This window comes from Sciurus vulgaris, assembly GCF_902686455.1.
Source record: "Sciurus vulgaris genome assembly, chromosome: 5".
NCBI lineage: Eukaryota > Metazoa > Chordata > Mammalia > Rodentia > Sciuridae > Sciurus > Sciurus vulgaris.
In genome coordinates, this window is record NC_136465.1 from 166922781 (window position 1) to 166946593 (window position 23813).

At 44.4% G+C, this 23813-nt stretch overlaps 1 protein-coding gene across 1 annotated transcript in view; it reads right to left on the reverse strand.

Moving 5' to 3' along the window:
• Window positions 1–1443: 1443 nt before the first annotated feature.
• BPIFC (BPI fold containing family C) overlaps window positions 1444–23813 on the reverse strand; it is a 41249-nt gene continuing 18879 nt past the window's right edge. Inside the window, exons 8-16 of the mRNA XM_079140150.1 lie at window positions 21199–21290; window positions 20026–20202; window positions 18948–19001; window positions 17957–18127; window positions 16937–17004; window positions 6555–6597; window positions 3815–3878; window positions 2995–3071; window positions 1444–2001 (exon numbers count right to left, since the gene is read on the reverse strand). Coding sequence (XP_078996276.1) covers window positions 1879–2001; window positions 2995–3071; window positions 3815–3878; window positions 6555–6597; window positions 16937–17004; window positions 17957–18127; window positions 18948–19001; window positions 20026–20202; window positions 21199–21290 — 869 coding nt within the window. The 3' untranslated portion in view covers window positions 1444–1878. The remainder of the gene's footprint in view (window positions 2002–2994; window positions 3072–3814; window positions 3879–6554; window positions 6598–16936; window positions 17005–17956; window positions 18128–18947; window positions 19002–20025; window positions 20203–21198; window positions 21291–23813) is intronic.

The following is a 23813-nucleotide window of genomic DNA, read 5'->3' on the forward strand; positions in this document are numbered from 1 at the left end:
CGCGGCCAGCCCCGCGGCTCGGTGGGCGACGGCGAGCGCCGAGGCTCCAAACTCTTCGCACCGATCGCCTTTCTCTCGTTAGACCGCCCCCTAGGGTTTGCTCTGTTAGTCGATCTCAGCTAGGCTACAGCTAAGCGAAAGCTAAGCTAAATCCAGTAATGTTTCGTAGGATCTAGTTCTCCTTCATCCTGGAAGTGTTTTTGAGCAGCTCTGGAAAACCCCTTGAATCTGAGTCAGATCCAAGTGCTCTAGAGAATACTTTGTTTTGGAGTTTACATCCCCAGCACTGAAGGGAAAATATATGCCCGCCGCTGAGAAAGACAATCATGTTTGAAAAAGCACCACACCTGAACATTTGTAATATCTCAAAATGAACCTGTGGATATACATCGAGTAACGTTTCTGTTAGAAAAGAGCATCCCAAAGAATGAAACATGACATTTGATCATTTATTCCAACAAACACTCATAGGGACATCTGTTGAGGCCAGAAATATGCTACAAAGATAAATAAACCACAGTCCTTATGGATGGCCAGGCCTCCCCAGTCTAGCCTTCTTTGGTGATTAAATCCTCCATGATCGTGCTTTTCTTCTTGTTTGTTTGTTTGGTTTTGTTTCTTTGAGACAGGGTCTCACTGAGTGGCACAGGCTGGCCTTGAATTTGCAGTCCTTCGCCTTCAGCCTCCCCAGCAGTTGGATCACAGGCACACACTGCACCTGATTTATGGTCATGCCGTTAAAGGCAACGTCTCTTGCTAATTAAGTGAGCTCTAAGTGATTTCAGTTTCTAGTCCTGCCTCATGTTAAAAACAGCAGTTTTGGAGTCAGGAAGATTTTTATCTGAGCTGTTTACTAGCTTTGTGTGATATATCCCTTTTAACCTGTTATCTCATCTATAAAATGGGATCACAATTCCTCATAGAGCGGTTTTGAAGATTAAATTAGATGATATTCAAAAAAGTAACCAGCACAGGGCTTGATAAGCACCCTGTAAATGACTTTCTTCCATCGTTGCTCCCCACCCACTAGACTGTAAGTGCTGGTAAAGCAGCCTGTGGTTTCTGTTCACTTTGTACATTATTCACACTGGCTCCCCTCTACTCCTCCTCTGCCCCAGTTTCGCACTACTGATTCGATGCTCTCACAATATCATTATTGACTGTGAATTGTCTTGGTTCAGTTCTTTGTGCTGCCATCTTATGGAAGCATGAGGCGAAACACCCCCAAACTTAAACAAATGCTATGACTTCCAGAGTGTCCTATAGTTAACCTCTCACCAGAAAGTGTTAAAAGAAAAGAAACTCTTTTTAAACCAAGCCTTGACATCTGCATAGCCTCAGTTTTTGTTAGTGTTAAACTAAATTTTTTCCTTTACTTTGACATATGTTATTAAAATAAATTCAGAACAGGAAATCCCTCAAATGATTTAAAAAATACTGACATTGATAGAAAACAATTTTAATTAAACACAGGGGATGGTAACAGTGAATATAAAACATAAAATCCAACATGCAGGTAGGGGAAACTCTAAGGAGCTGGAGGATCTGCATGGATAACAACCAATACAAATACAAACTTAAAGAGTTGCTGACCCACTTGGTTTAAATATATGTGTAGCTCTTGTCCCCAGAACCTTATAAACACAGGCACATAGCTTTTACACACTCACAAACAAACCCTTGCCCCTCCACACAGCACATACCCCTGTATTTAGCCCTTTAACCCAGTGGGTCTTACTCTGGGTCCCAGAAGCCTGCCCAGAGGTAACTTTTGGCCTAAGTCATGTACAAGGGTTTTAAGATTCCAGTGTCATAGTCTTACAGTTACTGTGGGATTAAGGGCCATTCGATTCCTCAGGGGATGTAGTGAACAGGCAGTCAAGGGGCTGCTTTCCCCATCCACTGTCCATTTAGCAGGCTCAGATCTTCCCAACCATGGAAACTTGGCTGCTGTTTTGAGGAAGTTTCATACTTCAGGTCGGTGGAAATCAAAAGGAAACCCTGAAAAGGGGCAGCCATAAAGATAGCATCAGATTTGGGGCATGTCTGGGTTTGCCTGAGGGGTGAGGGAAAGATGGTCTCTTTACTAGGCCCTAAGGCATCAAGCCTTTCCCAACATCTGGCCTCCTTTCTGAGAGCCTCGGATAGAGGAAGAAGTTCTGGATAATTGTCATCAGATGTGACTTAAGTAGTGGGGGTTGGGGGGAGAGGGAGAAGACTGGAGAATGCAGAGGATTGAAGATTCCTTCAGAAACTTATTCCCACCTCCCCAAACAAACAAACAAACAATGCAAAAAGGGGGAAAAGATAGTATGAAGTTAAGTAACAATGATGACCCAGGAAACAGTTCTCAATAGACTCTCAATGGAGCCCAGAGAAGGGTCTTTAGGGGAAAGTGATTGACAGGGAGAACTGGAAGAGCCAATCTGAACCCCTTTCCAGCTACCTGAACCATTTCACCTCTCTGCATCTCTTTTTTCTCATCTGTAAAATGAAATTAATAATCTCAGCCTTATAGCTTGTCTTGTGGAGTAAATCACATAAAATGCATCAAAGAATATCTTCTTGCTGAATATAGTGGTGCAGGCCTGGAACCCCAGGAATTCTCAAGGCTGAACCAGGAGGATTGCAAGTAGGAGGCCAGCCTTGGTTCCAAATAAAAAAGTGAAGGACTGGGGATGTAGTTCAGTGGTAGAGAGCCCCCCCCCCCTTTATTTTGCCAAAAGGGGAAAAAAAAAAAAAAGAGAAAAAAGAATATCTTCCTGTACTGTGGTGTGAATAAATTTGGCTGCTAAGCAAAAGTGAACTTGATCTGATTTTTAAACTTTTCATTGGTAATTGCAAATGTTAACAGCTAAATGTTTTGTTTATAAAATTCCTCAGTCTGGGAAAAGTCAGAGCATAACAAAATAAAACAAAAAATAAACAAAATAGGAGAAAGCTTACTGTACCACAGAAAGAAATGGATCAGTTAGAGGAGATTCAACATCTTACCTCCAAAACTTCGATGTCTGAATTGACGAACGAGAGCTTGTGTGGGTTGGGCAGAGGAAATCCTTGCTGCAATTTTGCTAAAATATAGAAAGATGTAAGACAACTAGGCATGGGCACAGATGTTTTGGCAAACTTTTTAGCAAGAGACAAACAAGAAGCTTTTAAATAATTTATTTCTTCATTCCTCTTGACATGTCCCTAGGATTTTTGTGGAAGAATCGTTAATTCATCCTTGTTTGGTAAGAATGCACCTGCAATTAACATGCATTTGGATAGCAGAAAAATGCTGTCCATTTTATATTTTGAAAATATAAAATATATAAAAAGTGCTGCCCAATTTATATTTTGAAAATTCCTAATTGGTGGGTCCTGAGAACATTTTGGTGTTTAATATAAAAAATAGTATTTTAACTCAGCTAAGCTCTAGATGCTGCAGTTTGTGAATAATTGAAGGGCAGAGAGAGGCCCAGGGCTGTCAGTCATTAAACTGTTTATCCAGAATAGTATTCCTTGCATGAGAACCACATGATACTTCCTAGGGAGAATCATCTCATTTCAGGTTGAACTGAGGAAGACTGTTTACTGAGAGAGTGGTTTCTATCTCCTTCGCTCAGCCAGAGTTAATGCTGAATTTATAAAACGAGTTGCTTACAAGGCTTGGACCTGCAATAAGTCATTTAGAACCCTATTGTGGATGATACATACTGTAAATTTCTGGCTCTGGTCTGGATTCCTAAAAACATTTTAAAAGTGGAAAGTCCCAAACAATCCCCAAGGTTTAACCATTATCAGAGTCATGTCATTTCCCAGAATCCCTTACTGTTGGCCAGTGGGAGGACTCCAAAGTGCAGAATGGAGGACAGAATATTCTCAAACCTCAAGACCTGAAAAGAAAGAGAAAACCACATCAGTTGCCAAATCAGGGCACTTTGCAAGTTCCAGGCCTGGTTTGGACATGCCCTTTTCCAAGAACTCATCAGGACAGAAAGCATTAACGAGAGTTTCTCACAAGGATATACTTTCTTTGTGGAAACTCTTCTGATGGTTTCCTAAGTATTTTTCCCATTGGGGATAAACACATCTGTTTCCGTCTACACTGGACCTTGGTGACAGCAAATGCACAGAAACACATTGGTGGTAGCTTAGTTATCCCCCATGAAGGATAATCAAGAATTAACAGATTTCTCAATTAGCAGCCTTCCCTTTCTTTATGGGGAACCTTAACCACAGAAATTCCTTTGCATTATGTTATGCTCTGAAGTTCGTTGCATTATCAGAACATCCAATTTATCTTTAATAAATGTGTTGGTTCCTGGGAAAATTTAGGTTTTAAAAATAAATGGATCAAGCCAGGAGTGGTGGCACATGCCTATAATCCCAGAGGCTGGGGAGGCTGAGGCAGGAGGATCATGAGTTCAAAGCTAGCCTCAGCAACTTATGGAGGCCCTGAGCAACTTAGTGAGACCCTTGTCTCAAAATAAAACCTAAAAAGGGCTGGGGATGTGGCTCATTTGATAAGCACCCCTGGGTTCAATCCCCAATACCAAAAAAATAAAAATAAAAATAAATAAATGGATCAGGATGAACACAAATCCATTAGATGAGTCCTTTTCAAGCATCCTACATGCTGAGCAATAAAAACCTCTTTGCATCACAGCAAGTGTGGCTTTGAAGCCAGACTTTCTGCCTTTCCCTCTTGCTCTTAACATGTACTATGTGCTGTTGGGAAAGTTAATTAACTTCTTTGTGCCTCAATTTCCTCAACTGTAAAATGAAGATAGTAATAGTAAGCTATGTTAATAATCTCATAGGGCGGGCATCAGGATCAAACAAGTGCATAATATATAAAATGCCTCTTATAAACAATTGCCATCTTTTCCTGAAATGCCCCCTGTTGATACTGAGCAGTTTACTGGGGTCTTCCAGGAAGACTTGGATGATTTTGTCTCCTCTTTGGTTTCAGGAAATAGTATTTGTGAGAAAGTCAGCTATGTCTTCTCCTTGACTATAGTCTCTCATCTCATGCACCGAGTGCATAACAGACTAGTTAGGCTACGCTCTGGGGCGCTGACCAACAGAGCCTAAGGCAATACTGGTATTTTAGACCTCAGTGTCTCACATGAAAGGTAGAACTTATTTTTCAGCTTATGAATCCAATCCTCCTGAATTATCTCCCCAAACTGAAAATTAGGATGCTTCTTTAAAATTAAAGGAGCAAACAAAATCTTGTTTGGCCTCCTGGCTAAATTCTCTAACTTCTGGGCTTATCCCCCTCCCCATCTATCCCTATCCTATTACTACTTCTGTTGAACATGGCAATGATTAACTCAGTTCCTCCCATCTCCTACACACTGCCTTGGGAGAGCTTAAGTACTCGTCCAAGGCCACGTAGCAGCCACTGCGCTAAGTGAATTCCATGTATAGTTTCAGCTAATCTCTCAACAACTCGGACGTCCTAAGCCCCAGCTCTGTACTTGCTTGCACTGCCCATTCTGATTTATTTTTCTCTATAGTATTTTTCATTATATACAATGTATATTTGTTTGTTGTCTGTACCTTCTCTCTGCCCACATACACATATGCACAGTCTCACACCTTCTAGAACTGGTCTAAATAGTGGTACTATTGACCACTATTTAGGGTTTGGGGATGGTTAATTTGTTGTAGGGGATCTGTCTTGTGCATTGTGGGATGTCTGATCTCTGTCCCCAGAGCATCCCTCTTCCCACCCCAGGCTGTGATAACCAAAAATGTCTTCAGACATTGCCAGGTGTCCCTGGTGGGCCTAAGTGAACCTTTATTTGTCCACTGCCCTGGAATGTAAGTACCACGAGGGTAGGCTTTTTTTGTTTTTTTGTTTTTTTCTTTTTTTTTTTTTTTCCTGGAACAGTGCCAGGCTCCCTAATTATTTGTAAATAAGTGAATAATATCAAGAGTCAACATTTGTGTAGGGCTGAGAGTGAACTATGAACTGTTCCCCTAAGGCGTAGTCTGACACCAAAATCCATGAAGCAACTTCTCTATGAAAAACTGAACTAGTGTGATTTGACCTTGAAGCCTGGGGGCAGGGGTTTTCCAAGTTGTTTGTCGGGGTGTCCACTCCCAAGTAGGTGGTCCCCAGTCTGGGCTTCCCCACTCCACAAAAGGCCTCTACACAGCAAGCCTTGATCTAATTTCGGGAGATGGGTAGAAGGTGTTTGAAAGAACAATCCCAATCATGGCCCCGTAATTTACACAGCAGCTCTTTGGGATTCTGGATCTTTGATTTAATTCTAGACAATTATTTTACTTAGAAAATGGTTCCTTGAGAATATCTGTTTTCCTAGCATTACATAATCTTAACAGTCTTCTGAGTTCTTTAAAAAGTCTTTCTTCATAAATAAAAGCATATCAGAGAGCTCAGGGGCTCACTAGATGAGTTAGCCGCCTAAAGAATTTCAAGGTTAACACCTGTAGTCATGGAGAATATAAGAACTCAGAGACAGAAAGCAACCGAGCTGCCATTATATAAAGTTCTCATTCTTCCCTAGCCAGCGAACCCTGAGAGCTCAGGTTCCTACCTTGATATCACTGCGGTTGGACTCTGGCACAGTCAGGCGGAATCTGCAAGGGAATAAGAAAAAGTTAGGGAGGCAATATTTAAAAACCAGAAGAAACAAAACAACAAAAAAGAGGATTTTTTTTTTTTTTTTAGCTTAAAAAGTCACTAGTTTTTTTTTTTTAAACCACAAAAACAATTTGGAAGGGCATGGAATTCTATTACATCTTCTACCCCTGGACTTTGCTGCTTAAGAAGCAGAGTAGGTGTTCTGGAGCATCACATGACGCCTCATTCATAGGTACAATTTCCAAGTTTTTGCATATCAATTAATAAGTAAATAAAGATAAAAATATATTCTCTTTAAAAAAAAGAAGGCAAGCAGACAAGCGGAAGGCTGGAGCAAGTAACCAGGGTGGCTGCCCAAATGCATGTGCTTACGCGTGGGACTTAGAGTTGGCAAACTGAGTGCAGAACAATGGTAAGAAATAGTTTTCAGGTTGTCTGGCCGTGAACTCAACCTTTAAACTTCCCTGAACCTTTATTGAAATCCCAGTAACCGTACCTATGCTCAGTCTCCGTGATCCCCTGAGGGCTGTGTTACCCAGGCCATTTATGAAGTTGCTCAACTGTAACATGTAAGGGAACAGGAGCTAAGAGCCACCTGATGTGAAAGGCAGGTGCAGTATGACTGTCAGTACAGTTTCAACATCATTTCCGCCTTATCCCTAATCTCTCTGGATCTTAATTTTGTCGACTACAAAATAGGAATGATATCTAGTTTATAGGGCTGTTGTGCAAATTGAATGAGAGAATGCATGTAAAATGCTTAGAATTCTGCTTATTATTCTATAAATGTGAGCCATTTTTATCATGAGCAGAAATACCAAAGGCCAGCACATAATGACCTTGATATTCTTTGTCAAATACTGAGAAAGTGCTTGCTATAGGTCCAAGTAACAAGATGCCCCCTCCCCAATATACCTGGTGCGGGTGGATGACGGCATGTCCTGATGCTTGATATTTGATGGGAGTGTTCATAAGTGAACTCAAGGTCGTCCCTGTCCCTGTTTTGCTAAGGGCCATCCCTAGGGAGCTCTCCCAACATGCATGCTTGATTTTCTATGCAATAGTAATGGGAAGAAGTAGTGATCAATAGGGAGGACCACTTCAATTTGCAGGTAGGAAAACTGAGGTCCAAAGAGGGGCAGCGTTAATAACCAGTTGGCACTGGAACTCAGATCTCTTGGTGTTCATCTTAGAACTCCCCTCCTATAAAGGATGCCACCTGGTCTTGCTTTCCCCCTTTGCTTTCTGTGCCTCACTCCTGCTCAGGTCTAGCGCCTCCCTTCCGCATCAGCCTTCTGAGGGGCCTCTCTGCCTCAGGTCTTGATCCTCTCCAATCCATTCTCTACACTATCCCAGAAGGAGGGGTATCTCAGGCATGTCTGATGAGGTCACTCCCGATCCAAAATTTTTAATGGCTTATAATAAAGTCTAAGACAGAAATACAGCACATAAGACTTTCTGTACCCTGGCTCCTAGCTGCCTTTTCAGCCTTATCTCTTTATTTTCTATCTTGAAGTTTATCCTTACTAACCCCGAATTGTTTAGTGCTATGTAAGTTTTTTACTCACCAGGCACTGTAGACCTGAGGTTAAAAAGGTATTGGCTTCAAAACACTTATCAAAAAATCCTGGAAACTTAATAAATGTCTATAAAAAGCAACACTATGGCCAATGTTCACTGTACTCAGCACCATTCAGTTAGACACAAATTTAATGTGGGCTGCATTTGAATATATGCAGTAGAATTTTAGGCTGGAGTTCAAACATTAGAGTGACTGAGGAAGATCTTAGGGACTTGGAGATATGTTCCCGTATTCCATACTACTTTGTCCTCTCTGCCTCAGCTCACGCTGGTCCCTCTTCCTGAACATTGTCCTTTCCCTTTCTCTCTCTTTTTTAGAAAATATTTTGTTTTAGTTGTAGGTGGACACAATACCTTTATTTTTATGTGGTGCTGAGGATCAAACCCAGGTCCTCGCGCACGCTAAGTGAGCACTCTACCCCTGAGCCACAACCCTAGCCCTGGTTTATCAATTAAGATTTAGCTGGAGTGCTACCTCTCTGAAGAATCTATGACTACATTTTTAAAAAATATATTTTCTTCCTTTTTTTTTTTTAAAGAGAATTTTGCAGAAGAGTTTGTTGTTTATTATCAGCCAGTATCATGTTAGCATGAGTTAGGTTTTGAGATAGCTTCAGATTAATAACTAACCACACACACACAAAAAAAAACCCAAACAAAACAAACAGTTAAGTCCAGTAAGGAACAGAGATGATATCATTGGCTCTGAGACTCAATGATCCCAGTGGGAAGTGAGGACCAGGATCTGTAGGGCAATTTTTTTGTGTACTGGGGATTGAACTCAGGGGCACTCAACCACTGAGCCACATTCCCAGGCCCATTTTGTATTCTGTTTAGATACAGGGTCTCACTGAGTTGCTTAGAGTCTTGCCATTGTTGAGGCTGACTTTGAACTAGAGATCCTCCTGCCTCAGCCTCCGGAGCTGCTGGGATTACAGGCATGTGCCACTGCACCCAGTAGTAGGGCATCTTTGAGGACATAGCTGAGGGAATGTGAGGACTCTCCCTGGTCTCACTGTCTCTTATGTGGGCAAGCCTCTTATACTTCAGAAATCCAGCCTGCATAATGGTGGGGTACACCTAAGAGTTTCCTCTTATTTCTCTCCTTACAAGCCCAAGCCCTGGTTCAGGACCAGCTGCTAGGAGCAAGCTTGCCAGGGGTTTCCAGTGAACCAAATTATCCTTTCTCCAAGGGCCATCCCTGTCTGATTTCTGGTTCTTCAGGCATGTGTGAAGGTTTGCTTACTAAGGAACTGTTCTCACCAACCGCAGAAGGGCTGGTGGAGCAGAGCAAACTCCCAGCTCCTGGTTCTGCAAAACAGACGGGCTCCATTCAGGCCACTAGGTGGCGCCGGACGTCGGTCCTTTGACTTCATCCTCTGGCCAACTCCAAGTCCTGCTGATTCTTCCCACAGAGCTTTGGGGAGGAAGCCAGCTCAAACAGACCTACCCTGAGGACATACATGCATCCATGTTGGGCTGGGGATGTAGTTCAGTGATAGAATGCCGAGCTAGCACGCACATGTGTATGAGCACACACGTGCAGAGAATGTAGCCTATTTAAAAAGTTTTATTGCCTGGATGGACAACCAGGGTGAGAGTGAAAACTCAAGCATAGCAAGAGGTCATTCATGATCTGGATCAGGATAGCAAATGGGACAAAATGAAGGCCTAGGGACAAGGCTAAGTGTCACGAGTGCTAACAGTGACCCTCCTCCAACCCTGTGCTGTGGCAGACAAGGAAAATCAGTCCTACGACTCAACACCCTGTGAACTCTCCTTTCTGTCCTTTTCTGCTGTTGTCAACTCCCTGAGGGTGGAGGTCCATCCTCAATTACTGCATTCTCAGGATCTAACCTGGTAGATGTAGGAAGGTTTCCAAGGAGCGGACCCTTGAACTGAAATAGGAAGGATGAGCAGGATTCCAAAAGGAAAATGGGGAAGGAAGAGGGAGGAGGTCAGGCAGAGGCTGCGAAGGCCCGGGGCAGGGAACAGAGAACCACCGGGAGGACACAGTAGGAGGACACAGGGGAGAGATGGTGGCTAACCAGGAGGGGTGACTCGGCCGTGTTGGGATTTTTGATCTTTTGCTTAAGAGCAAAGACTCCATTGAGGGTTTGTAGGAAGAGAGACCACATCTGTGCTTTGTAAAAACCACTCTGAGTGTAGCAAGGAGAGAGATGGGCAGGACAGGAGGTCCTCAGGTGCTTCCTCTGTAATGTGCCACGCAAGAGGAAGAATTCAACTTCTGCCTGTAATTCTGAAGGAGGGAGAGGAGCTATATATAGGAAGCAATTAGAGGAAAATAAAAAGCAGTGCAGACAACAGCTAAATTATGGCATCAACCCAGGTGCCTGTCAATCGATGAATTAAGAAATTATGGGGAGGGGTGGGAGGGGTGGGGGGGAAGGGAAAAAAAATAACAGAATGAATCAAACAACATTGCCCTATGTAAATTTATGATTACACAAATGGTATGCCTTGACTCCATGTACAAATAGAGAAACAACATGTATCCCATTTGTTTAAATAATAAAAAAGAAATTATGATATATATATATATATATACACACACACACAAACAATACAATTCTACTGAGCCATAAAGAAGAATGAAATTATGGTAAATGGATGGAAATGGGCAATATCATGCTAAGTGAAATAAGTCAAACTCAGAAACTCAGGGATCAAATGTTTTCTTTCATACGCAGAAGCTAGAGTAAAATAAAGGGGGAAGGAAGGCTAGGATAATATAAAGATACAGAGAAGATCAGTAATGTAGAAGATCATGAGGCAGAGTGGAGGGATGGGTAAGGGGAAGCAACGCAGAATGAATTCTTTAAAAATCATGTTATGTGCGTATATATATATATATATACACAACAGGGAACCTCACCTTTATGCCCAGGTAGGAAGAACTAATCACATATAAACTGGCAGATGAGCGAAAGGGATTTTAGTAGAGTAGAGGAAGGAGAATGGGTGAGGGAAGGGTTGGGGGCGGGAATAAGGAGGGGACCATGAACCAGAATCGAATTCCATGCGTGAACGAGTTTGTGAGGATGAACCCAACTACTATGTATAACTGTGAAGCTCTAATAAACAAACACAGGAGAAGAGCATATGGACTCAGGTGCTCCTTCATGGGTGTACACACTACAAAGACTCAAAAGACTCAACGCAGGAAGTTTGAAAAGGTGTGAAAGGATGAAGAAACCATCATAGGTTAGAGGTGTGTGTGTGTGTGTATGTGTGTGTGTGTGTGTGTGTGTGTGTGTGTGTGTGTGAGAGAGAGAGAGAGAGAGAGAGAGAGAGAGAGAGAGAGAGAGAGAGAGGAGAGAGAGAGAGAGAGAGGCGGGGAGGCATGTCTCAGGAGAAAGAAGTTGCCTTCTGGGAGAAACACTCTGTACATCTCTGTATACCTCTCTGCCTATATCTGCTAGCATGGCCCTTAGCACCTAGTCTTGTAATTTCCTGTTGTTCTGAGTGTTCCTCTCCCAGGCTGTGGACCTGAAGGATAGGAACTGTTTTTCTTCTCTCTACTCTGTGTTAAGAACAGGGCAGTGCAGCCAGGCTTGGTGGTGTACGTTTTAATTCCCAGCAACTCAGGAGGCTGAGGAAGAAGGATCATGAATTCAAAGTCAGCCTCAACAATTTAGTGAGGCCCTAAGCAACTTAGTGAGGCCCTATATCTAAATAAAATGAGAGATTACACTCTATTTATGTATAATCTATCAAAATGTATAAATGCATTCAACTGTCATTAGAATAAATAAAATGAAACATTTTTTAAAAAAAGAGCTGGGAAGTCTATCAATGGTTAAGCATCCCTGGGTTCAATCCCTGGTACCAAATTAACAAAAAACCAATAAACAAAAAACAGGGCAGTACATGAAAGAATTACTCAACAAATTCTTACTGAATGACTACATAAAGAAATGAGCAGAAAAAGGAGATGGATGGGAAGTGTTAGTCGGAATTGGGGTCATTTTGAAGTTGAGCCAATCGGAAGCAAAATGTTCATTTTTGGGAACTGGGGGAGATAAGATTGGCTGACTTGAGAACCAGCCACTAGGTGAAGACTTGAAAGCCCAGGCCCTGGATTTCATCTATATTAGAAAGGTTTCGAGGGGAGAAATGGGTTGGGCCATTCCACTAGTAAAGTACCCTCTTGACGGGTAAGAGTCCCCCAATGTCTTGATCTCAGGGCCTCTGGCAGCCTGGAGATTTTCCCAGTATCCCTGGGAGGAGGAGCCATTTGGGGCTTCCTCCTCTGATGGGGCAGCTCTCCACTTCCTTGCTTCAGCAAAAGCTCAGAGGAAGGGTGTGCACGGGGGGTCAGCCTGGATGCCAAGTGTGCATTCCCTGGACCTGTCCAAGGTACCATTCCAGGAGAACCTGTGAGTCCATTCTGCCTGGACAAACTTCTTTCCTGGGTTTCTGTTCACGTGGCTCGTGCTGTGGAAGGTTTATCTGCCCACGCTGTCAGGATGGAGTCTGCTCGTAGTCAGCCGTGTTTGCTTTCTCTGATTATGTCAATTGGAGGGGTTGCAGGGTGTGTGTGTGTGTGTGTGTGTTGGTAATGGAGTGGGGTGTAGTTGGGAACATTTGGAGTCTCAATCATAGCAACATAAAAAAAATGTTCTGAAGTTCTAAATGGTTCAACAGTCATATGAATTTGATTGTTCTGAGTTTTGCGTGTGATTAAGGGGGTGAGAATCAAGTCACCTGGATGAGGACCTGAACAGGGAAAGTGTCATGAGAGCTGGGCTCTGTATCAGCCTTTAAGTGTCAACTACGTGCCCCACCCTGTTCCGGAGCTGCTTCGTGTTTGGAACAAAAGACTCCATTGCAGACAGAGCAGTAAGAGTCTGCTTTTGGCTTTGGGGGCCAACCCTCCAGTTTTTAGGACCAGCCTGACTTGTCATATCTCTTGGGACCAGTCTCTCCCTCCTGTGTTGTCAGACTTGGATCCTAAATGAGCAAAGAGGATGAACGGCGCTGGGACTGCTAAGTGATCTGTGCTGGGTGAAGTGCTAAGTGCTTTACATCTTGTCACCCACCCAGCGACCTGTGGAGCGGTGAGCAGCTTTGCTCTGAGGACATTGATACTTAAAGAGGTTAAGTCATTTGATCAAGGTCACCCAGCTGGCAGGAGCCTGAGGTAGAATCCAAATTGGGACACGCCTGGCTCCAGAGACTGCTCTTAACACAAGGTGCCCAAAGAGGTCAAGTGCGTTATTCATATTCCTAACTATTGCTTTCTTTGTTCTTTCCTCCTCTTGATCCAGCAATGAGAGGAGAGCTGTGTGCCTTTTCCATTTCAGGACACCAGTGCCTTCTCTCTGGGCTTTCAATACTCAATATTGAGAGTAGGCATGCGACCTGTTTCAGTTTTGTTTAACTCCTTGTTTGTGGGTTTTCTCTTCTGAGCAAGGATATCTGCCTCCTACATCCTAGGCCTAAGTGTTAATTTCTGAGTCTTAGCTCTTCAGTACCTCAAAGGCAGGGTAATGTAGGAAGTAACCACTCATCCGGGGTGTGTGGGGGCACAGTGCTTGCCTAGCATGCACGAGGCCTGGGTTCCATCCCACGAAGCAAACAAACAGAAAACCTCCCAAGGGTTTGGAAAGGTTCAAGTTCTTCTCAACCACTAGTAACTCTGAGACCTTGACTGAGTCATTTAACCTCTGTGAGCCATCAACTGGGGGACAATAGCACTGACCTCCAGGACTGTTCACCTGATCTGCGGTCATTTACTGAGTGCCATGCCAGGTCCTGGAGACGTATAGTTGTAAGGTTTCCATGAAACCATATGGGTGCCATGCAGGGCACAGGACCTAGATGGTAATGGGGCTGGATAGTAAGTAAAGAGGAGACCCAAACTGAAGAGCAGCCATTTTTGGGCAGGAGACAGGGGAGCGAGGTACATTCTGAATAGGGACACTATTGAAATGACCTTGTAGGAGTCACGGGTGTAGCTCAAGCTCAGTGGTAGAGCACTTGCTTGGAATATGCAAAGCCCTGGGTTTGAGTCCCTGCACTGCAAAACAGAACAAAAAGCCTCAGCCCTCACATAATCTTGAATAATCAAGTACCTCCCTGTCCTGGCTGAGAGTGGCCTCCAATTTCAAATAATAGTCGTCACCAAACTTTCTTGAGCACCAAACATGCACTTCAGTTGTATTAACTCACATTCCTACAACAACCGCCTGAAGTAGCTTTTACTGATTTAATCTTATTTTAATTTTTGCAGACCTGGCGATTGAACCCAGGGCCTCTCACAAGCGAGGCACTCTACCATTGACCTGCATTCCCAGCCCCCCAAATAGGTTTCATTAGAGCATCATTTCATAGAGGAGGAGGACATGGAGACCCAGAGAAGGAAGTAGATTTCCTGAGATCACACGGCTAACACACGGCAGGGCTAGAATCTGAACTCAGCCAGACTGACTCCAAAGTTCATGATCTTTCTACCTGTCTAAACCTGTCACACAGGGTTTGTCTGATTTTTGCATCAGATGCCTGTGCAGCAGCCCTGAGTGACCCCAGAGGGACACATGGAGGCAGCGGTTGGCAGAAGGTGGTGCTGGAAACTTATTTGGAGATCCCGTGCTCCTTTGTCCTTCTCTTGGTTTTCTGTACCACAGATCCCCACCCGCGTTACTCCTTTCCTGCTGTGTCTCTCTGACATCACCCAGGGCCAAACCAGCTCGTCCTGACAGGCAGCGCTTGTGAAGCCCGGGAGTGGAGGAGCCTGCTGGGGAGGCGTGTGGGTGGCCCAGCAACCGCTCTTACTGCCAAAGGCCAAGGCTGGTTCAGCCTGGTCTCCATGACTTCAAAAAGGCTTGCGAGGCCCTGCCACTGCTCCGCTCCAAGGTGCTCACCGCCTGGCCCAAGCCCTGAAGGAACCACGTGTGCGCGGGGCGGCTGGGCAGTTTCCGTCTTCTCCAGGTGCTTGGGCTCAGTTAGCACCCGCCCTCATGCTCCTCGTCACCAGGTCCCGGCCTCTCTTCCTGATGCCTCTTTCCTCTGTCTTCCAACAGACTGAGGCCTCACTGACTCACAGTCCAGTCGAACAGTACCAGCCCTCCCTTCCTCCGGTGGCCTGCCCCGGGTGCCCCAGCTCCTCACCCTCTGACCTTTCCCTCCATCCTCCTGCTCTCTGGTTCACATCCTCTCACCTGTAGGATCCTTCAATCAAGGATCGCCTGTCCTGGCTCTGGGTTTCACAGCCTGAATCCTCAGGAACAGGTCCACATACGACTTCCGGGCTGGAGGAACTTCCGTCCTTTTTTGTTTTAGGTGGTGAGGATTCAACTCAGGGCCTTTCGAATTCTAGGCAAGTGCTCTCTACCTCTGAGCTACATCCCCAGACTCCTTTATCTGGATTTGAGACGGGGTCTCACTCAGTTGTTGAGGCTGGCCTCAAACTTGTGATGCTCCTGCCTCAGCCTCCCCAATCACTGGCAATAAGTCACTTGACTCTTAAAATATATTTTTTAAAACTCTATTTTACAACCATATTGGTGTAAAATAAGTATAATCAAGTTTGGGTTGTATTCTTTTTAAGTTCTTATTTTAAATATGTGAAAACATCTTCTTGGTTTCCTAAAGTACGGAGGGCTCCAGGGTCTATGCCTTTTGAGCCTCATGCGGAAGTCAGCTGTTTGGAGGGTCGGTAAATTTGAGTAAAGCCTCTTGGATTTTTTTTTTCTCTTTGGAAACCCTATTTTAAAAATTTTAATTCTTTTTATTGGAAAAACAATATAATTACAAAGAATGTTTTTATGCCCCCCATCTCATGATTCCATATCCTAACATGATTCTTTTCATTTGAGGGATTCACTTCCTTTGTCAGATGCAAAGTTATTTTACACTAACTGTGGTGCTTCTGCAGTTTTGTGTTCTGTTTTGCCATTTAACATTAGCTTACTGAAAACCCTTTCCATGTTTCTACAGCAGTCTTTCTAACTGTCATGGTGCTCCCCTGCCTTCTCCCTGTTGGTTTCTTTTCTGACTCTGCTTTTAGTGTGTTTTATTGTTTCCTATTCTTCCTTCCATGACTTGATCTGGGACAGCTGAACTTTCTGTGTAGTCTCAATCATGACTTCGACTATCAGGTTGATTGCATCAAAGACAATGCACTTCTAAGATAATTCTTCCAAATGACAATTGGGGTTCAATGACCTCCATGTATGTCCTGCTTGAGTCCCTCCACACTGCAATGCCTGCCTTTGAGAGCCAGCAGGGTCACGGCCAAGGTCCTGTTCAATAACCTCTGTGTCTAGTAATGGAACCACTTCATCGGAGTCTGAAGACACCTTGGAAACAATCCAGTCCAACGTCATGACTTTAGAGATAAGGAAACTGAGGCTCAAAGAGGTTAACAGACCCAATCGTGGTCATAGAACCAAGAAACAGCTTGAAACTTGACTCCTTAACCTGCAGCATTTATGCCCTTTCCTAAGATTGTGCTCTCTGAATTTGATGAAGGGAAACTTGTTCACATTGCTGTATCATAGAATGGGCACTTAGATGACAAAATTTTCTTACAATTATTTTGTTTCCTGTTTTATCTTAGTAGTATTCTAATGAGAAGAAAACAACAACAAGGAAAACTTCACGCTGCAATTTTAGTGAAGTGCATACCCTGAAATGATCTGAAGAATCTGATCACATGGGATTAACTTCACCTGTTCTCTCAATGCACTTGTTCCCAAGGTTTCCAAATATTAAATCAACTGATCTTACCTTTTCAGAGACAATGAGCAGATCAGTCTTTGTCCCAAAATAGCCAGGCCCACACTGGTACTAGCAACCTGAAAACAACAAGATTACAAGATTTGTCACAAATCTTAGTGAATCAGCTGTTGGGACCACACTTGAAGTTTCCAATAGCTGAAACACCATAAACCAAACTTTCCATCAAAAGAAGCTGGCAAAAAAATAGCTCTGAAAATCCTGTCTTTCAGCTAGGGAAACTATCTATAAAGATTTATCACTTGAGGCTCTCCTTTAAATTGTTTTTTTTCCTTTTCTCCTAATCTCCCTTCTCTATGTATGCCTGTGTGATTTTGCTTAGCTTCATTGTATTGCTTCCTTTCGATCGGACTGCGCTTGGACTTCATCTGATCAAGTGAACTTGAGTTCCACCTTGATTGCTTTATTTTGAGGAAAAAGGAAATCCAGCTGTCCATGTAACTGAGGTAGTGGGAAGGGCACACAGGAAGTAGAGATTGGAGAGAGACTTGACATTGAATGGGGGAGTGAGTCCTGGACTCCTGTCCCTCCACACCCCTCCCCTGAAACTGAGGGAAACCCCAAACAGAACATCTGCTCTTAGTTGTGGAACAAGTCCTCTAGACCTCACCGGTTCTTAGTTACTTGCTTTTACTCGACTACAGATAATACCTCTGATATGTAGGTCCTGATGATGAAGGTCAATGAAATTTGAGCCAATCACCTTTCCCCACACCTCAGCCATAAGTATCCCCAAACCCTGTCCTTGGGGAGATGCATCTGTGACCTGCTTTCCACCTCTCCATATGGTGGGCTCATGAATAAACTCTCTGTTCCCAAACTCCTCATTTCAGTGATTGGCATACTGTGCAGTGGGCAACTGGGCCTGGTGTAGTATCACCTCCAGTCTCAACTTTATCCTCACTCTTAATCGATGCTTCAGCCCTTTCCTCCAAACACTTAGAAGCTGCTGGTCAATGTTCCCAAGGGGACTAGCACCCACAGGCTGCCCTCCTGGCCCCCCAGACTTACGAAGTCCATGGAGACGATGGACTGGACCGTTGAGTTCTCGGGTTGGGTGAGCATCATGATGGAGGCAGGGATGTCCAGGGTGAAGTTGCCTGGCTGCAAGTTGACCATGGGAGGCTCTGTGGCCATGATCTCCAGCATGAAGGGCTGGGACAAGATGTAGATCTCTGCAATCTGCTCCGTTGAGGCAAAGAAACAGAGACCGGATTGAGGCAGGGAAGCCATGATTGTGGGGTGGTCTGGGATAATTCCATCTCACATCATGCGATTAGAATAGAGGAAGTTCTTTCCTAGTAATAAAAGTAACACGCAAAAACCCAACAGAAATAACAGCTGACGTTTATCATACATCCAGGGTGCCAGCTACCGTGCCAGGGGCTTTATGTATTGTCTCCTCACATCTTCAAAAAACCCCCGAGGCAGGTTCATTTGGTACCCCTGATTCATAATGGAGAAAGTGAGTTGAGGAGGGGTTAGGGGATTTCTCAAGGTTCAAGAGGAAACGTTGTGGAACTGAGATTTGAGCCTAGGTCTGTTCGACTGGAGCTTCTTTCTCTAAAATCTCATCATCCTTGCAGGCAGACCTGGGCCTGTTGGTCCCTCCTGTCCCACACCTAGTCCGCCATAAAGGTATGCTGTTCATAGTTGCTTCACTAAGGTCACAGGTGTGACCTTTCACTTAAGGATTGAATTCTTCATTCAAGCTAATAAATAAAACTATTTCAGGTGTGGCAGAACCCTGTGGCAGGAACAGATTCTTTCATGAACTCACATGCCTTTGATGGGATTTTAACCTGTACTTTCATTCTACTTTGCCAGGTACTGTTTAGTAAATATATGGATATTTGGTTAAGAGAAAAAAAAAAGACTCTTAAGAATAGAAAGATGGCATGCTGGGATCAAAAGAAAGTATAAGGAATCCACGAGGAGTCTCCGGGAAAGGATTAAAATCAAAACAAGCAAACAACAGGGGGGTCCAACCCAGAACACTCACCTGGGAAAGCACGTTGCCAAGACCTTGAGAGTTTTGAATGAAATGCTTGGAAATCTGAAATAGAAGCACCACCACGTCACTGCAAAGTTTTTTTACCCAGATGTCTTTTCAGGGCAAACGTCATGTCCCCTATAATTTTATGAATTATGAAGATAAAATGTTTAGGGTGACCTATTGCTTTATAGTCCAACCCCTGGGAATCTGAGGCCCAGAAAAGTAAAGTAACTCGCCCAAGATCAGTAAGCTGCACGCTGTGTGTACCGTGTGGGGGCACCTGCGTGTGGATGTTCCACAGGCGTTAACAACAAGGCTTGTGTTGCTATTTCTAGAGATGACTGAGCGGGGTGCTTACGTCATTTACCTTCACAGACAAGCAGCCTTCAAGTCCGAAGGTACAAGTGTCTAACTTTTGGTGCGTAAGTAGCTGGTGGTGCTGCCACACTTAACATTTTGAACATAAGACTTAGAACTACCCTTGTAACTAAGGCACGGAGAAGGAGAAGCTCTAAAAGGGATGCTCAGGAAAAGGTTTTGATTGACTGGCTGGAGGACGTGTTCTCACGAAAGGGAGGCACATGTGCTTATGTCCAGGAGGAGGGCTTCTGCTGGCCCAGCACAGAGTCGTGATGATGGCCACGACCCAGAGTCACAAAGCACGTACTCTGTGCTGGGCATTGGTCTAGGTGTTCTACCTGTACTTAAAACTTTAGTGTCCACCACGAGCCTGCGGTGTGGAACTCTCTCCCCAGTGAGGAAACTCTGGCACGTGGACGTGAAGTGAGTTGAAATGACCAAGGGTCATAGGCATTACGTGGTGGAGGAGGTCTTAGCATTAGTTAAAATCAGTCTAGAACAGTGACCAGATACCACGTAAAAGCAAATGTGTGGGTCCCAAAACCGAACAGCACCCCAACTAATAACAACTGGCATTCCACGTTCCTTCACTTGTGGTCCTCCTAGGAGCTGTAGCCCAACAAGGCCCAGACATCAAAACTATGACCCAGAAAACCCAGAATGGGATGCTTAGAAAAGGACCGGCTCCTGGTGCCAGTTGTCACCGTCTGTAAACTCTGCTCACCTCCTTGGTGGAGAGGGTGACACCGAAGGCCCCAGCTACGAAATGAGCAAAGGAAGCAGATTTAAAGAAATACTCGGAGATTCCAATGTAGATCATGGAGTCACTGCGTTCCGGAAGCACAAAAGGAACTGGCGAGAAGGGGGGGTCGGCCAGGTTTTCCAGAGGGTAGAATACGCCCTGTGGGAAAGCAAAGCCCAGTTACCAAAGGAAAACTCAACTGTGCATGACTAGGGAGGGGGGGCCCTGTCAAGTCCAAATAAGGAAAATTCTAGAAACTCGGTAGGGATGAGAAATTGCCAGGCCTCCCGACTCCTGGGCCAGTGACTATTTCAAAGCTTGGATGATTCTTGTGGGCCTTTGGACGTGTCTGTCCACCCTGGGGCGTACAGCACAAGCTCCTGGCTGGTCCTGTCTCAGATAAAGGAAGGAGGGACAGTCAGCTGTAGGGGCCACCTCTGAACAGTTCCTGAGGTGCCCTTAGGGGTGTCAGACCCTTGACCTTCAAAATCTGTGACTACTGACTACTGGGGAGTTGTAAAGACACTCAGAAGAGCCCAGGACTTGCAAATGGTCGAAGCACTTTCAAGACCTGCCCAGTGCTACTCTCATTAGCCATCAGGGGTTAGTACAAAGAGCTGCCTTGAACAATTCAGCTGATCTGAAAGACTCTGAGTGAAATACAAGCCAATATGCATTTTAAAAGACAATGATATTAACACTGAGGCAAAACTAAACACAAGCATTTTTCCAGGCTCAGCAACTGCCATTTGCATACACTTATGGTCTTGACAGAAGCCAGCAGCCCTCAGTTAAACTCACCAGCCTCAGAATCAGGAACAGAAGTACCGACATGTACAACCTACTCATGTATTAAGTTCTAATAAATGCTGACTAGACTACTTGCAGGCTCTTAGCCTCAAACCTAATCCCAGAGGCAAAGACATCCTGATACTTCTCACAAAGAAGTCAGATATATGTTGTCTGCAAACAATTATTAGCCCATCAAGAAAGGGTTCAAGGGTCTTTTAAAAAGGCCCAAACATGAGGGAGTTGCTAGAAAGAAAATAAAATTATTTGAAGAGCATGTATGTATATTTCCTTCTGCATAGACTCTTTATTCTCCAAGTATTGGCTGTTGACAGCAGATGAAGATTCTGAGAATCATATATTTACCCTCAGATTCAGGTTAAGGTAATGCTCAGTGATTTCTGGAGGACCAACCAGGGAATAATCCAGTAGAGTATAGTTGTCGATCTTGGTTAAAACTAAATGACCAAAAAAGAGAAAAGAAAATTTATATTCACTAAAACATACTATAACATATGATAATGTCTAGAAAGACAATATGTTTAATTTTCTGTTTAAAATAACATTTCTCCCTTTTTAAATAGGTAATACTTATTGAATACGTACTTACTTTTGAAAATTCAGGGGAAGTAAATGAGTCAAAAGAGGAAAGGAAAAATTTTTCTTAATCATTTTACCCTAGTAAAAACATCAGTAAAATTTTGGTGCATACCTGTTTAGATAATTTCCACCACATGTGCATGAACATATAGAATGAAGCCAAAGAGTTGCATTTTTAAAAGGAAATTAGGGGCTGGGGAGATAGCTCAGCTGGTAGAGTGCTTGCCTCGCAAGCACTAAGGCCCTGGGTTCAATCCCCAGCACCAAAAAAAAAAAAAAAAAAAAGGAAATTAGTGCAAAGGATTGAGAGACTTTCAAGTTCAATGTTATAGATTTCTACATAGCTAGAACTTTGTTTTTTAAAAATAATAAGCATGTATTACTATTGCCATTAGAAAAATATTCAAAGAAGTGATTTGGTGAGATAGAAGAAAATCCACTAAGTTAGAGAGGCCTAGGGAGTTCTTGTGCACAATGCTATTCATTTAATTAATTACTTGTATTAGGCTTTTCAAAATAAAGCAGAAGGCAGAGGAATCAGGGGACAGTGGTGGGCGAAGTTCCTGGGCAGAAAGATCACAGAGTCGGATCTCTGTGATCCGACAGTAGGTGTGACAAGGCAGCCTCGGCTCGGGAGAGCTGCTTTCCACCGCTGTGTTCTGTGGTGTGAAGACTTGCTCTCGGTTCCAGGGGAAGCTACTTGAGCCTCACATCTGCCCGACTTGTGTATAGTGCTGGGTTTCTTCCAAGCAAGAAGAGATGAAGCAACTTGCTACCATAGGGGCACGATATTATCCCATGTCGTTATCATATTAGAAATGTGTCCAAGCGCCCAGTCTGAATGGACCCCACCGCCACTTGGTGATGAAGCAGGACAGGCTCCTTTTCCAGGAGGAGTGAGGCTCCGCGGTAGGCGAGCTGGGGCGTGGGAATCCGACGCCAGAGCCTCCTTCATTGCGCCTTCTCGCCTACGCTCCACTCCTTTCATATTCTTCCCTCCATCTACGTTCAGTCATCATCCCTCAGCCCCTTTACCCATTTCCTTTATCCCTCACCAATTCAGTGGCTCTTAACCTGGGAGGGGCTAGCTGCTGTGCCTGGTACTGGGGTCCTGAAGGTGAGTCAAAATTCCTGCTCACAGTCTGGGGCAGGAGACAGACATAAAACCAGGAAGTTAGGATGCAGCCTGGTAGGAGAGGGTCTAAAACCGAGCTGAGGTCCCACGACACACCTGTTCTCACATTCTTCCTCTTCTGAGTAAAGGCTAATTTCATTCTTTCAGTTTTCAGTTGCTTAGGCTGAAAACCCAAGTGACGCGTGGCTCTTCTCATGACCCACATTTGATCTGTTGGCAAATGCCAACGTGTACCTTCAAGGCATATCAGAAGCTGGCCACCTTTGCCGCCCACCCTGGGCCCGCTGCCCTGATACTGTGTCAGGGTTGCACATTCTAATTCCACCCTTGTCCCTCTCTCCCTATTAGCACGGAAGCCAGGATGGTCTCTCCAAAATGTAAGTCAGGTCATACAGGCCTTGCTCAGAACTCTCCAGAACCTCATCTCAGACTGAGGCAGTCTTTGCAGTGTCCCCAGAGTCCTGAAAATGGAATGATCCCTGTCCCCATCTCTGACCTCATCACTTGCTCCTCCCCCCACACTCCCTCTGCTCCTAGCATGGCCTCCGCACCCTTGGAGGAAGCCCTGCTTCAGGCTTTGAGCCTGTGATTTCCTCTACCTGGAATGTTCTTCATGCATGCTGTGGTCTAAATGGTCCTCTAAATATAGGTTGAGATCCATATTATCATTGTAATGTGAGGCTTTTAAGGCTTTTAAGAGGTCCCTCAGCCCTGGGGCTCTGCCTTGTGAACAGAGAGTGCCCTTATCTGAGGAATGAGTTAGTTAGTTGCAAATTCTGCTAGACTTCCTCCCTCTGTCTCAGCACACTCTCTTGCCCTTCCGCCATGTCCTGATTCCACTTGCAGGCCTCCCCACAGGCAGCTCCTCTATCTTGGATGGTTCAGTCTTCAGAGCTGTGAGATGAATAAACTTCCATGGTTTCTAATCATAAAATCTGTGTTATTCTTTTATATCAGGAGGATCAGGGTAAAGACAGTCCAGCTCTGGGGGTTGCTCACTCACCTTCAGGTTCTTCCTGTAATGACACCTGCTCGGCAGTGCTTCCTGGCCACCCTCTCTGAAATGGAAACCCTTCCCCAGCTCCTCCCATGCTTTGCTATCCTTCTTACTACTTATCACTGCCATAACACAGACTTTACTTGCTTATCTTGCTTTCTGTCTGCCTCCTCCCTCTAGTCCCATGAGGGTGTGGATTTCTGTCACCCGGGTTTACTGCTGCATCCCCAGCACCAAGATCAGTGAGCA